Source organism: Mastomys coucha, unplaced genomic scaffold (assembly GCF_008632895.1).
Source record: "Mastomys coucha isolate ucsf_1 unplaced genomic scaffold, UCSF_Mcou_1 pScaffold9, whole genome shotgun sequence".
NCBI lineage: Eukaryota > Metazoa > Chordata > Mammalia > Rodentia > Muridae > Mastomys > Mastomys coucha.
The window spans coordinates 20,674,457-20,689,839 of NW_022196915.1; the positions used below are offsets into that span (position 1 = coordinate 20,674,457).

Genomic DNA, 15,383 nt, shown 5'->3' on the forward strand with positions numbered 1-15,383 from the left:
ACCTCCTCCATAAGAGCCTCTCTCTTCATCTCTTGTCTACTGTAAATGTCTCAGCATCTCAGCTCAGCTCTGAGGAACTGTTCTCCCTCCAGCCTCCCCTTTTCCCCATTCACTACTCTCTCCCAGAGGACCCTCGAAAACCTATCCAGCATCTCATACTGAGCTCCCCGGTAACCCATCTCTAGTTCCTGACTCAGCTGGGTCTTAATCTTGATCTGATTCCTTTAATCTCCCCAAAACTTCTATGACCCCCTCATAGCTCACAGTGGAAAATGTAAGATCTTTGGCCTGGCTTAGTAAGTCCCTAAACTCTTGCCCCCAGGCTGACTAGCCCTCCCCTGAGCTACACTCACTTACTAGAATCAAAGAACACCCACTTTCTTGATGGCCCTAATGGCTGCCCTGTCCCTAGCTTCTCTTTATTGAAGTTATCTCATTTGCACATTCCATTGGAAACTCCCATAACCCCATCCTTCCTTTCCTGCATCCTTCCATGGCTTGTTGCCTGTCCTTTTCTTTTGACCCCAAGCACTCTGTAACTAAGTGCTAGTTCTGAGTTACTGGTCCCCTTACCCTCCAGGCCTTCAAGGCTGGGGGGGTGGTGGCTGGAAGATAGATCTGTCTCTGTACTACATCTAACTCCTAGGCAGGAACAGCCAATGCTGCAGACATCTCCATGGAGCAGGTATGCTGTGTCCTCTCTCCTGCTCAGCACAACAGCCTGGGTCTATGTTCCCTCTATAAGGAACTCTTGCGCCTACCAAATCCAAGAAATATGTCCTCTGTGTGATAGGACATGGCCCCCTGCATCACAAAGGAGCCTGCAGTGTCAAGTCGTACTTTGATAACCTTGTCACCAGATCCAGCACAAACTTGTGAATGTGTGGCCAGCCATACAGCATGCGATCAGACCTGAAGACAAAGAAGATATCCCTCAATAGATATGGGGTTCCAGTAGACCTGCCCACTTTCTACCTTCCCAGCATTCCATCAGCTTCCTTAACAAGCCCCTCTGCACCAGTAGTGATGACCACACTAGAACAGCATGAGGTAACTTTCTTCATGGCCAGCAATGGGCAGAAGGTGGCTTAACAGTCCCATTTGCTGGAAATGAATGGATCCCATGAAAATACACTTAGAAGCTCATTAGTGTGTCTGGCTGACCATACCAAGATAGGGATTGTGTAGTCTTGAAACAGGAAGGATCTTGTTTGAAACAATCTGAGTGCTTATATGTAGCCTCTCTGGGTTCTCCACTTGCCCTTGGTTTTCCATTTCCAGCCACACTTCTCACTTAATATTACAGTTATAAGAAGTCCTTGTGACCTGTAGTCCAGGCCTAGAGGATGACTCAGGCATGAGCCATATTATCTTTGTTGTACTCATGAGTTTTTAAACATCAAAATAGCCCCCAACATATGTGGATCCTTTTTCATACCTGCATGACACCTGCACTCATTCATCATGACATTTGCCCATTTCTAAATTCCTTCACATTTCCTAGCATCCACAAAAGAGGCATTTTCTCTGGGAGATGGGTCTTAGCTGCACTTGGTGGGCTTGAGGGCTACTTTGGACCCTCACCTTCTGACTAGCCTACAGAAGTCGGCCATCTTGAACCAAGAAGGGTTCCTCCAGCAGATGCTGTCAAAAGAGGACAAATGGAGGCCCAGCCACTTCTGTCATGACATCATATAGCTCCCAGTCCACATGTAAGCTGTGGGATCTTCCAGCTCTGACTCTCAAAGCCCTGCTCCCAGGTTTCTCCCCCTCTCAGTCAGTCCCTGAATGGAAAGCAAGCATGGGAAGGAAGTTGGAAGCTTCCAACTCACAAAGTAGGATCCATATCTGACCCACATCCCAGAAACAATGACCTTTGCAATCACACACACACCTTTGTTGATCTTCTCATCAAGGAAGAGACAAGAAGCACTCCAGGAGTGGAGGGAGAGGAGATATTGCTCAGCAGTAATCTATGCTTTCTGAAATCTGAATGATGGTACAGAGGGAATTTGAGGCTGGCATATTCTCTGGGTTTTGTTGGCTCATGTGTTTTGGATGCTGTGTGAGTCAGGAGCACCTACTGACAGGTCCTAATGTTTACCTTCAGAGTGAGCATTGTGCCCATGAATGTGACCTTCCTGGAGGTCATGCTCATATGTATAATTGTCATTGAGTCAGTCACTTTTCTTGCTGCTGTGACAAAATATGTGGCAAAAAAATAACTTATATAAAGAAAAGTTTATTGTGGCTTGCAGCCTGAGAGTACAGTATAACACAGTGGGCAAGTCACAGAAGCAGGGACTTGAGGCAGTTAGACCCATTGCATCCCTAATCAAATAAGAAATGGATGCAGAGGTCAGCTTGCTGTCCAGCCTGAGACTCCAGCCCATAGAATGATGTTGCCAATAGTTAGGTGTGTCTTCCCACCTCAGTTAACCCAACATAGAAACTCTCTCATATATGTGTCCAGAAATGTGTCTCCTAAGCAACCCTAGATTCTGTCAAGCTGATAATGTTGACTATCATAAGTCTACCCCTTGTCACCAAAACAAGTTACTCTTAATCTGTAACTTCAACCCCTACCCCTTTCCTTGCCAGCTCATGGCTATACTAGAATGCAAAATGTGTTCAGTCTAACTCCAAAACTCCTATAGTTTTTTTTTAACAGTTCCAACATTACTCAAAAGTACAGGTGAATCTTTTCAGAGACTAAGGCAATGAGCTCCAATAACATTTAAAAGCAAATCACATTTCTAACATGCACTAGCACAGAGTACGTAAGGATTCGCTCTTCCATAAAGGAGGACTGGGGAACACCACAAGAAACAAAAAACAAATCAGACTAAAGCAAAGCCAAAACCAAACAGGGCAAGCATCATTTCCAGCACCTGGGGTCTTAGAGTCTTGGAATCATCTCCCTTGGGTAGCCCTGCCCTACTAGCTCTGCCCCCTGCAACACACATAGCCTCCATGCCTGCAGCTTTTCTCAGCATATGCCCCTTGGTTTTGACATTACCAGCATTGTAGGGTCTTCACTGAGATGCAGACTTCATCTCCTCAGCATCATGTACCCTGATCCAGCCATATATTGTCTGGACTCGATGGCTTTCTAGAATCATGCAACCATGGCCTGTGACCCCCAAATCTTGTATCGTTTGTACCTACAAAATGGTACTACCCAAATGATGCAGCCTAGTTCTGTTGCTTGTGATGAAAGCTTGCTCCTTTAGCCCATAGCTGCATCAGTCTTTGTGTGCTGCTCCTAGGGAAACACTCTACTTAAGTGGTTGTTTTCCTGTTGGGAGCTGCTTCAGCAGCAGTGTCAGTCCAGACTCTCCCTTTTTGATGAATTGGTATTTTCAGAGGACCGAGCTTTGCTGGATAGGGCCTTGCCCTTGGGCATCCTTCCTATTGTTTCAGTAAAGAGCAGAAGGTTTTTATTTAAAGGTGTTAGTATTTATAATGATTGCAACTGCTTTCTCAGAACTCATCTTGTGTGCCACTTTACATTTTCTCCTATCCCTACAAGCCACATTTCGGGGTTTTTTGTTTGTTTGTTTGGTTGGTTGGTTGGTTTTTTAAATATCTTTCTGGTTTGTTTGTTTCTCTGTCTCTCACTGGAGACCTGGGTAAGAGCATCAAGCAGGGTGGTACAGCCCACATGCTACACTATCCTATCTTGAAATTTCTTCCACCAAACAAATTAGTCCTTTCCTTTTTTTCCTTTTTTTTTTTTTTAAACAAGGTCTCATGTATCCTAGGCTATCATCTAACTTGTTATATAGCTGAGAATAACCTCAAAAGTGTAATCTTGTCTCTCTTTCTTAACTGTTGGGATTGTAGGTATGTTACCACCAAACCCAATTTATACAGTTCTGGGCAAGTCAAGAACTCTACTAAGTGAGCTACATTCCCAGTTCAGCTAAACAATCTTTCTCACTCAAATACTCAAAACAAGCACAATGCAATCATATTCTTTTACAGAATACACTGTGAATGCTATCTAGCCAGACTGCAGAGTCCCCATCCCTTTCTGAAAGCTCAGGAGTAAATAAATCATCCACTTTCCTGTATTCAAATCAGCATTCCAGGCTTCCCAGCAGCCACTGGAGTGACCCATGATGCTATCTATTTACAGAATTGTAGGGATGTTCTAGCCTAAATTTTCAAATTCCTTCACATTTCAATTGCACATCAGTTCTAAAAGCCTTTTAAAAACCATAAATATGCACCCCTTCTTCTGGCCCTCAACTCCAACTACTTTCCTAGAGACCACAGCAGTACTGGGGATCCCAGGAAAGACACCAACCACTGCCCCCAACACCTAACACTCCTTAAAATCCACCCAACAGCCCCGAACTGCATGCTCATACACACACACACACACACACTTACTACCACCATCAACATCAAAGTAACAGGAATTAACAATCATTGATCATTAACATTTCTCAATATCAATGGATTCAACTCCCCAATAAAAAGACATAGGCTAACAGAATGGAGGAGAAAATAAGATCCATTATTCAGCTGCATACAAGAAACAAATCCCAACAACAAAAATAGACATTACCTCAGAGTAAAGGGCTGGAAAACGATTTTCCAAGCATTTATGGGCCCAAGAAGCAAGCTTCTAATAATTAACCAAATAAAACTTTCAACCCAAATTAATCAAAAGAGATGGGGAAGAAGATTTCATACTCATCAAAGGAAAAATCAACTAAGATAATTTCATAATTTCTGAACATCTATGCCCCAAATATAAGGGCACTCACATTTTTAGAAGAAACATTACTAAAGTTTAAATCACACATTGAACCCCATACATCAATAGTGGAAGACTTCAACACCCCAGTCTCACAAATAGACAGGTTTGAGACAGAAGCTAAATAGAGAAATAATAAAACTAACCAACATTATGAATCAAATGGACTTAACAAGCACCTACAGAATATTTTACCCAAACCCCAAAGAATATTTTAAAAAGAAAGGAAATAGCAGTCATTAAAAGTCTCCCAATCCTTCCCTTCCCCCCCACCCCCCAAAAAAAGCCCAGGTACAGATGGTTTTAGTGCAGAATTCTACCAGACTTTCAAGGAAAAGCTAATACCAATACTCCTTAAATTATTCCACAAAATAGAAATAGAATCTTCCTTTCAGCACCTCATGGAACCTTCTCCAAATATTTGACCACATACTCAATCACAAAGTAAGTCTCAAAAGCTACAAGAAATAATCCTTCTATATCTTATAAGACTACTGTAGAATAAAGCTGGACTTCACCAATGACAGAAACAGAAACCCTACAAACTCATGGAAACTGAGCAACTCTCTACTGAATGACCACCGGATCAAAGAAGACATAAAGGAATTAAAGACTTTCTAGAATTTAATAAAAATGAATGCACAATGTAATCAAACTTATCGAACACAATGAAACATTTAAAAGCTCTGCCCCCTGCAACACACATAGCCTCTCTTTGGGGTCTAATCCATGCCTGCAACTTTTCTCAGCATATGCCCCTTGGCATGGTTTTGGCCTAAAAACAGGTTGTTCAATGGAATCAAAGACTCAGAAGTAAATTCACACACCTATGGACATTTGATTTTTGACATAGAAGCCAAAGTTATGCAGTGGGAAAAGAAAGTATCTTTAACAAATGGTACTGATCTAACTGGTTGCCTGCATGTAAAAAAAATGTAAATAGTTCCATATCTATCACCCTGCACAAAACTCAAAGTCCAAGTCTCAAAGACCTCAACATAAAGCCAAATACACTAAAACTGATAGAAGACAAAGTAGGGAATAGCCTTGAAAGAATCACTACAGGAAACAACTTGAAGATAACACCAACATCTCAGGAACTAAGATCAACAATTAATAAATGGAACTTCATGAAAGTGACAAGCTTCTGTAAGGCAAAGGACACTCAGTAGACAAAACTGCAGGCTACAGAATGGGAAAGGATTTTCACCAACTCCACGTTTGTTGGAGGGATGATAACCAAAATACATAAAGAACTCAAGAAACTAGGCATCAACAAACCAAATAACCCAATTTAAAATAGGAGAATAAACAGAGATTTCTCAACCAAAGAATTTCAAGGGCTGGAGAGATGGCTCAGAGGTTAAGAACACTGACTGCTCTTCTGAAGGTCCTGAGTTCAATTCCCAGCAACCACATGGTGGCTCACAACCATACATAACGAGATCAGACACCATCTTCTGGAGTGTCTGAAGACAGCTACAGTGTACTTACATATAATAAAAAAAAAATAATAATTTCAAATGGTTGAGAAGCACTTACAGAAATGTTCAACATCCTTAGTCATTAGGGAACAACCAATCAAAACAACTCTGAGATTCCACCTTATGCCTGTCAGAATAACTAAAATCAAAACCACAAAAATTTCAGCTTATACTGGTAAATAATGTGGAGCAAAGGGAACACTCCTTCATTGCTGGTGGGAGTGTAAACTTGTACAGCTTTTTGAAAATCAATATGGCGGTTTCTCAGAAAATTCGGAATACATCTACCTCAAGACCCAGCTATACCACTCTTCAGCATATACCCAAAAGAAGCTCCATAATACCACAAGGACACTTGCTTAGCTATGTTCATAGCAGCTCTATTCATAATAACCAGAAACTGGAAAAAAACCTAGATGTCCCTCAACCAAAGAATGGATAAAGAAAATTTGGTGCATTTATACAATGGAATATTACTCAGCTGTTAAAAACATGATCTCATGAAATTTTGCATTTAAACAGGTGGAATTATAAAAGGTAATCCTGAGTGAGGTAACCCAAACCCAGAAAGACAAATATGTTATGTACTCACTTCTAAGAAGATATTAGCCATAAAGTAAAGGATAACCAAGTTACAATCTACAGATCTAGAGAAGCTAAGTAACAAATGGGGCTCAAGGGGGACAACGTGAATCTCACTGTGAGGAGGAAATAAAATATGCAATCAGAGTACACAGGGAGAGAGATCTGGAAGCAGGGTGGGGATGGGAACAGGAAGGATCACATATGAGGGAGAAGAAAGAAGAGAGAGAGAGAGAGAGAGAGAGAGAGAGAAGAGAGAGAGAGAGAGAGAAGAGAGAGAGAGAGGAGAGAGAGAGAGAGAGGAGAGGGGGAGAGAGGGAGAGAGACCTGGGAGACAGTTGGAATGGGTTGAGGCATCTCTGGAATGAGCTAGAAATCTAGTACAATGAAAACTCCCAGGAATCTGAGGGTGGCACGAGCTAAGACTCCTGAACCAGACATCTCCTATAGCCAAGCAAGACTTCTAGTGGGAGGATTGGGAAACCAACCCAGCCACAAAACATTCAACCTGCAATTTGTCCTGCCTACAAAATGTGCTGGAGTAAAGGTAGTGCAGAAATTGTAAGAGTAGCCAACCAATGACTGGTCCAGGTTGAGACCCAGGTCATAGAGGGACCCCAACTCTGACACCGCATGCAGGGTCAGGATCCAGAAGATGGATAGCCCAGAGACCTAAGATAGAACCAAACATGACTGGTGAAAAAAAAAAGTCAATGAAATGATTCTGCTCTACTCATAGATTGATGCCTCACCCAATTGTCTTCACCCAGAAACTGATGGAAACAGATGAAGAAACTCACAGCCAAACATTAGGCAGATTGTGATGGTTCATATATGCTCGGCCCAGGGAGTGGCACTATTAGAAGGTGTGGCCCTGTTGGAGTAGATGAGTCACTGTGGGTGTGGGCTTTAAGACACTCCTAGCTGCCTGGTAGTCAGTATTCTGCTAGCAGCCTTCAGATGAAGATGTAGAACTCTCAGCTCCTCCTGTATCATGCCTGTCTGGATGATGTCATGTTCCTGCCTTGATGATAATGGACTGAACCTCTGAACCTGTAAATCGGTCCAAATTGAATATTGTCCTTTATAAGATTTGCCTTGGTCATGGTGTTTGTTCACAGCAGTAAAATCTTAACTGAAATAGAAGTTTGTACCAGGGACTGGGGTATTGCTGTGATATGCCTGACCGTGTTTTTGTTTGGAAGAATGGATTTGGGGACTTTGGACTTGGGAAGCTGTGGAATGTTTTAAGTGGGGCTTAGTGAGCCATCCCAGTAGGAATATGGGAGACTTTGTTGCTGTGAGTGATTTGAACAGTGCAGACCTGGCCCAAGTGGTTTCAGTGGAGAACTTCAATATGTGGTCCAAAGACTGTTTTTGTAGTATTTTGATGAAGAATGTGGCTGCCTTTTGCCCTTATCTGAAGAGTCTGCCTGGGGCTAAGGTAAAGAGATTCAGAATAATTACATTGACAAAGAAAGTCTCAGAAACTCCAATCATAGACTTTGATCTCATAGAGAGCATTTTAAATAAGTGTAGCAAGATGAGAAAGGAATAATATAAAATATATGGTTTGGGTATTAAAGGGATACCAGGAAGTGAAATGGAGCTGAATGCTGTGTTCAAAGATATTAAATTAAATTAAAGGAGTGATGATCTTGGGGCAAGATCCCACCTAGCTAAGTTTAGGTCCAGGAATGGTAGTACATGCCTTTAATCCCAGGAGTCAGGCATGCAGATCTCTGAGTTCAAGGTCAATCTACAGAGGAAGATCCAGGACAGCTAAACTTAGGCAGTGAAGGAGTTGGAAAACAGAAAGCTAGTGATAATGTAAAAGAACAAGGGGGCCATGTCCCAGCTCCAGCAAGCAGCAGAACTCAGCAGCTTCAGTTATGTGTCTCTGGCTTTATAACTCAAGAGGAGGAGACTACTGGGACAATTGATGCTGGTTAGCTGGAGCTAAGAAATTAGTGGTGATTTAGAGACCAGCATCACTGAGCTGCAATCTTTTGAGAGCACAAAGAAGCTATGTTCCAGAGATAGCCGTGTGCTGCAGCTGGACTTGGTAATATGTAAAAGTCACCCAGTGGTACTGGCTTTGAAGTTATGAAAGGGAGCTGAGGCTTGGCACTGAGAGAGGCCATGGGAGGCCATTGATGAAGGTGCAGCCACAGTTGCAGTTGAAGGCCCAGGAGTGAAGGGGTCATGCAAAGGATTTGAGGCTTGGCACTGTAAAGAGAGACTATGAGAGGCTATCAGTGAAGCCTAGTTGCAGTGGAAGACCCCATTGTATTGAAGATGCCAGTTCCATGGGATGATCACCAACAGCAGCAGCAGTGGAGTAGAGTCAACCAGAGCCTAGAATGTTACAGAGGGCAGAGCTGGATAAGTGATGCCAGCCCTTTGGAGGAACTGAGAAGATCATGTGTGAATCCCAGACATTAAGACAAGAAGTTGTAACATTGAAGTTGCCTTGGAGACCCCAAAATGTTAGAGATGCCATACCCATGGGTTATCTGCTGAGGAAAGTTGCTAACAGGGGGTGTAACCAGCTCGGGAAAACAAGTTTGTTGCTGTGAACAAAGATGAAAAAGGAGTTAGCAATCTGAAAACTGCTTTGCATCAGATATGGAGATGCAGAGTTTGGAGTTTGTCCAGCTAGTTTCCTGTCTTGCTTTGGGGATTACAGTTATGTGATTGGATGAATCTCAGAAGAGACCTTGAACTTTGGACTTTTAATATTGTTGAGACTGCTATAGACTATGGGGGCTTTTGAAGTTGGACTGAATGTATTTTGCATTATGCTATGTTTACATATTGCCCCCATAGACTCATATGTTTGAACAAGCTTATGGGAGCCAGGAAGTGGAATGTGATGATTTGTATATGCTCGGCCCAGGGAGTGGCACTATTAGAAGGTGTGGCCCTATTGGAGTAGGTGTGTCACTGTGGGTGTGGGCTTTAAGACCCTCCTAGCTGCCTGGTAGTCAGTATTCTGCTAGCAGCCTTCAGATGAAGATATAGAACTCTCAGCTCCTCCTGTATCACGCCTGTCTGGATGTTGTCATGTTCCCACCTTGATAATAAACTGAACTTCAGAACCTATAAGCCAGCCCCAATTAAGTGTTGTCCTTTATAAGAACTTGCCTTGGTCATGGTGTCTACTCATAGCAATAAAACCCTAAGACACAGATCTTGGGAGATCCTGTGGAAGGGGGAAGAAGGATTTTAGGAGCTAGAAGGATCAAGGACACAAGAAAATCCATAGAAGCAACTTATCTGGGCCCATAAGAGCTGGACTGCCAACCAAGGAGCCTACATGGGACTGGCCTAGGTCCTCACCACAGGCACTACAATTATGCAGCTTGGTCTTCCTGTGGGACTCCAGTCGGAGCAGGGGCTGTCTCTGACCCTGTTGCCTGCCTTTGGGACCATTTCCTCCTACCTAGTTGCCTTATCCAGCCTTAATAAGGACAGGGATACCTAGTCTTACTGTAGCTTGATATACTGTGGCTGGTTGATGTCCATGGGAGGCATTACCCTTTTCTGAAGAGAAACTGAGGAGGAGTGAATGGAACATGGGGTGGTGGTAGGGTCTGGGGGGGACAGGAGGAAGGGGAAACTGTGGTCAGGATTTTTTTTTAAAATCATGTGGTTTGAAGCAGGGCAGTGGTGGCGCACACCTTTAATCCCAGCACTTGGGAGGCAGAGGCAGAGGCAGGCAGATTTCTGAGTTTAAGGCCAGCCTGGTCTACAGAGTGAGTTCCAGGACAGCCAGGGCTATACAGAGAAACCCTGTCTTGAAAAATCAAAAACAAAACAAAACAAAAAAAAAAAGTTACAGGGTTTGGTTTGTCACAGGAACTATCCCACTTCTCAGTAGCTATGACACAATCCCCAACAAAAGTGACCTAAGAGTTTATTTTGTCTCACATTGGAGGACATAGTCTATCATGGTGGTAGGAAAGACATGGCTGCTGAAACGGGGCAGCTGGTCACATTGTATCTGTAGTCCTGAAGTAGAGAGAAATTAATGTAGGCTAACAGCTTGCCTTCTCTTTCTTTATTCAGTCTCGGAACCTTTAGGATGGTACTGTCCACCTTTAAGACGCATCTTCTCACCTCAGTTAACAGATATTTTCCCACAAACATGCCCTGAGATATGTGTCTCCTGGGTGATCTTAGGCCCTGTCAACTTACAGTCAATATTATCACAGTTTCACACTCAAGAGAGACCGCCCCCTCTTTACCCCTTCCCCCGCTGCTTCTGTCCAGCTAAAAAGTGCGTAAAGAGGATAGGAAACCTCACTGCTAGATGATCCTAACACTGGCAAGGCTATCATTCTCACGTGTACCTACAGATAGCCCATGTCAGCTAATCTTCACTCTACAACAGAGGAAAGATAAAGCTTCAGAAGGCAGAGCCAGCTTTTACAGTATTCTAACCAAGTATGGGTGGATCTAGAACTTTCTCCATGTCCTGTGTACTGCTCATTGCTCTCGTATACCCCATCTCAACTGTTTAATAACTAAGCTTTGACTCTAAAAATAACACAGACTAATGTTCCAGACAGCTCCTTTTCCCTAACAAGAGGTGACAAGGCTTTCTGGTTTTGTCCTTCCATAGTGTGCTTTCCCACAAATGTTCACAGAGACCCAGAATGTCCATCCTACTCTCAAACTTGAAGTTTTCAGTTTGAGGTTATATTGAAGGAGGGTCTGAATTCCAGAACTCAAGACAAAATGAGGGTTAAGGACAAAGGGAAGAAAGACCATGCGACACACAGGGGCCTAGAGCTTTCAAAACATTGCCCTATCTGTGGATTAGTGCTGATCCTTAAATAGACTGTGGTCACCAGGCAACTGAAGGTGTCTTTGGTGCTAAAATGTGAGGCCCAAACATCACAGTGATAAAACCATGGCGGAGGGAAGGGCAGGTGAGACAGTCTTTCAGGAAAAGCAGTTAGCCATGTGAATGCTGAATGTTCTATCCCCCTAGATATCAGCTGATAGGTAATCTAGAAACCTCAAACAGAAACAGAAGGTATTCAGTGTAGTCCTGTTAGTACAAGCAAGGCCATAATATCAATAGGAAAAATCTAGCAGTTTGGCATGTGACTGCCTTGAGGGAGTGGAATCAGAAGTAAAGAAGTTGATGGGCACCTTGAACTGTTGTGAAACTCATACTGTAGGACATTAAATTTATTCTCAGTCACTTGCAAACCAGCAAGTCATGCAAGTGAGTGAGGCACATTACTAGACTGCATAATTAATGATATTTCACACCCCCTACCTGTGCCTGGCAGCCTTTTCCGTCCACCACAAAGAAGGACTTATTCCCTACTCTACCCCACAGTGGGGTACTAGGGAAGTAGGTGGGACACAATACAGCAGGATGGCAGATAAAAGGATCGCTATATAGAAGAGCTGGCCCAAGAGGCTGTCATCCTCAGAGCCCTACAAGGGCCCACCCCCCACCTTGATACTCAAGGGAGAATGCCAACCTCATCCTAAGTATGACAAGATGTGTCCAGTTTTCAGACGTTCCTGGGCTGGACTGAGAAAAGGTTTCTCCTTGAATGGCTAGGGAGGCTCCCTAAGTTGCTGGCCTGGCTTAGAAGTTAGGGGCTAAATTCATATCCCTTCACCTACCAATCAGTGTTCAAGAATGAGAGAAATGAGAATATCCAAGCTTGAAATGATGAACAGAGCCGGTCTAGAAACCCTGGTCATGTCACCAGCAAATGCCCTGCTCAACTTGCCAACCTAAAAGTGCCCTCCAATAGAGAATCTCCAAGCTTCTCTGCAGTCCTATATGTCTGAAGACGTAAGTATTTTGGGGAGTCCAGACAGGACTTTCCCAACCTTCTGCTCTGGTTGAGTGGGCAGAAAATCGGGCCCTAGCCTATCAGGAAGTGCAGAGAAAGGAATCCAGGCTGTCTCTCCCAGCCCTGATCCGCAACATTCTCCTTCCTTTAACAGTCAAGAAGGGCCTAAGAACTAGCCCAGGCTACCCAGAGGCACACTAAAGCAAAACTCACTATAGAAACTGTCTCTGGACCTTCTTGTAGGAAAAAGCTGACTGACTAGGGTAACCTAGCCAGGACACTTGGTAACAATAATCTCTGCAGAGCCTCTGAGTGAGCTGGGCACATGGCTGAGGAGTCAGATCCTAACAGCCAGTGGACTGGAGGACAATGAAAACCCAGATGGGGGCAAGATGCTCTGGACAAAGCCATCAAGAAGCTCTGTCGTGGCCTCCTTGACTTTAGTAAGTAAGTCATTCACAGAGGCTGGGTTCTGACCACCATGGCCCCTACAGAGGTTGGGCCTTCAGTGTCCCCTATAAGGAAAAGTGACTCACTTATCCAGAACAAAGTAGATGTCAGGGGTGGCCTGGCATGCTTCATGATTCGAATTCACTTGACGCCTCATGTGCCTTGGGTTCTGGTCTTCGTGGGAGAAAGTTCTGGGGTCCAAGCCAAGTCCATGGTAGTTTTTCCAGTCATGGTTGTGGTACAGGAAGTTCTCTGTGCTAAGCAGTGATGGAAGTAACATCAGTAGGAAGATCACAGAGTGAGGGACCTGGGGACGGCAGCTCAGCATTCTCTTGGTGGTCTTTGTGACCCCTCTTGCTGTAAAGTCCCAGACAAGCTGACCACCGGCCACCTCTGATTTCCTTCTCCTCCCCGCACTTAGCAATACCCCTCGTGTCTTGTGACTAATGCCTACTGCTGCCCTTCACTTAGAGCATAGGGACTGGGGCTGTAGTTAGCTGCTCTGGGGTATCGTACCTCTCACTGCCTATATAGCCCTTCCCCCAACACTTGGGGTTATGATGGACAGGAAGGTTGACATGGTGACTTTATGACCTGCCCCTCTGCTCAATGTCCTTGCATGCTGACAGTGCCACGTGGCAGTTACAGTACCTTTGGTGTCAGATAAGACCCTGAATCCAGACGTTTTGTTCATTGAGATGGTGTTTCAAAGTGGCCAAGATCACAGGTCACCATGAGTAAGGAAGTCCAGGTGGGAAATCAGAAGCTGTTTGTAGGTCCTGAAGCCAGCCAGGCGATGGATGACAAGTCTAGAAGCGGATGGAGACGACAGGTTCCTGCCACCATCTTCTGTGATCAGCAACAGTCCAGTCATCCACTGCTGTGTGACAAGCCACTTAACCTTAGTAACTTAACCATTTTACTATATTTGAAGGGTTGGACACTCAGGAAGGATAGAGTAGGAGAACTTTCAAGATGGGGCTCCTTGGGAGGGCCTGAACAGAGAGGTGGAACTCAGAATTGCATACAGGCTTTCTCAGAGGCACCTGGGATAAAGCTCATCTCCTGCTTGGACCCGACACATTTCTTAGTTGCAAGTCAGAACTGTAATATGCCAATGGGAAGTACACCAGATTTTAAAGCACCACTCATTCAACGTACTCTCTCATTTCAAATAATTCCTGAAACAACAAACGAAGGCCCACTAACCCAACACTGTATGCTGTAAGGCACTTGTACAATAAATGAATTAAAAGATATATTTTAGATTAAGAACAATTTATCATATTTGCTTTTGTGTACATAAAACAAAGAAAACAAAATTAAACAGGGTACTTCTAAATCTGTTTGCACTCAGTCGGAAGGCTCTGAAACCCTTTTAAATGCATGTGTCTCCCCACACGACAACCCCTCTGACACCACAAGTGATGTGATGTGATGTAGCCAAGTAATTGTGGTCCAAGCTGACACACAGTCCTCTGAGAGCTGGGGGCTATGTCCTTGCTTCTAAACTTTCTCTGCTGCAGGATCTCTGACCCACAGGCCTGGGTGATGTCATAAAGGGCTCCACATTTTGACCTTTCTCCCTGTAGATACTCTCAAAGCTCTGAGCCTCCATCAGAAAAGCCAACACACCTTGATACCACCACACAGTGAGGAGGCCCACGTTATTAGATATCACACGTGCAAGGGTTCCACAAACAGTCCCAGATAAGTGTTCGGAGCCCTCCAGTCCAGGCACCCCGATCAACAGTGAAGAAGCTTCCAGATCATTTCAGTCTCCACCACACAAGCCCTACCTTGTGCCGAAGTCTTTCCAGGAGTCCTGTTGTAGGGACCTTCTCATGCCATCCTCCCCAAGGGTCTAACCCATGGAATTTGTGAACATAACAGCTCTGTGTTAAGTCACCAAGATTGGGCAGCTTGTGCCAAGATTGGGCATCAGTGCCAAGATTTGGCACTGATGACTGGACTGTTCCCATTCACAGAGGATGGTGTTGGCAGCCTACAACCTCCATCCCTCTCTAGACCCTGCTATTGTCTGGCTGACTTGAGGGCCCACAATTGGCCTTCTACTTCCTACACAGGCTCCCTGGTCCTTTGACCTCATGCTAAATGACCTAGTAATTTTCCTACCTCTACTACTTTCTTAGAGAAAAACAATGCCTGGGTTCCTTGAGGTGGTCCTTAAGGACCTCTGTAAAGAGCTGTGATGAGGGACAAGAGGGCATTCTCTGAAATCTCTGCATAGGTCCTATGAGTGCCACTTGG

General features: G+C 44.2%; 1 protein-coding gene across 12 annotated transcripts in view; it reads right to left on the minus strand.

Annotated features, from left to right (window-relative positions):
* LOC116084786 (anthrax toxin receptor-like) overlaps positions 1 to 15,373 on the minus strand; it is a 32,986-nt gene extending 17,613 nt beyond the window's left edge. Inside the window, exons 1-4 of one of the 12 annotated variants that reach the window (XM_031362014.1) lie at positions 15,249 to 15,373; positions 13,764 to 13,921; positions 13,199 to 13,364; positions 841 to 912 (exon numbers count right to left, since the gene is read on the minus strand). In XM_031362014.1, coding sequence (XP_031217874.1) covers positions 841 to 912; positions 13,199 to 13,364; positions 13,764 to 13,806 — 281 coding nt within the window. In that variant the 5' untranslated portion in view covers positions 13,807 to 13,921; positions 15,249 to 15,373. The other 11 variants (XM_031362013.1, XM_031362011.1, XM_031362018.1 and 8 more) reach the window with 11 other exon arrangements.
* Positions 15,374 to 15,383: the final 10 nt, after the last annotated feature.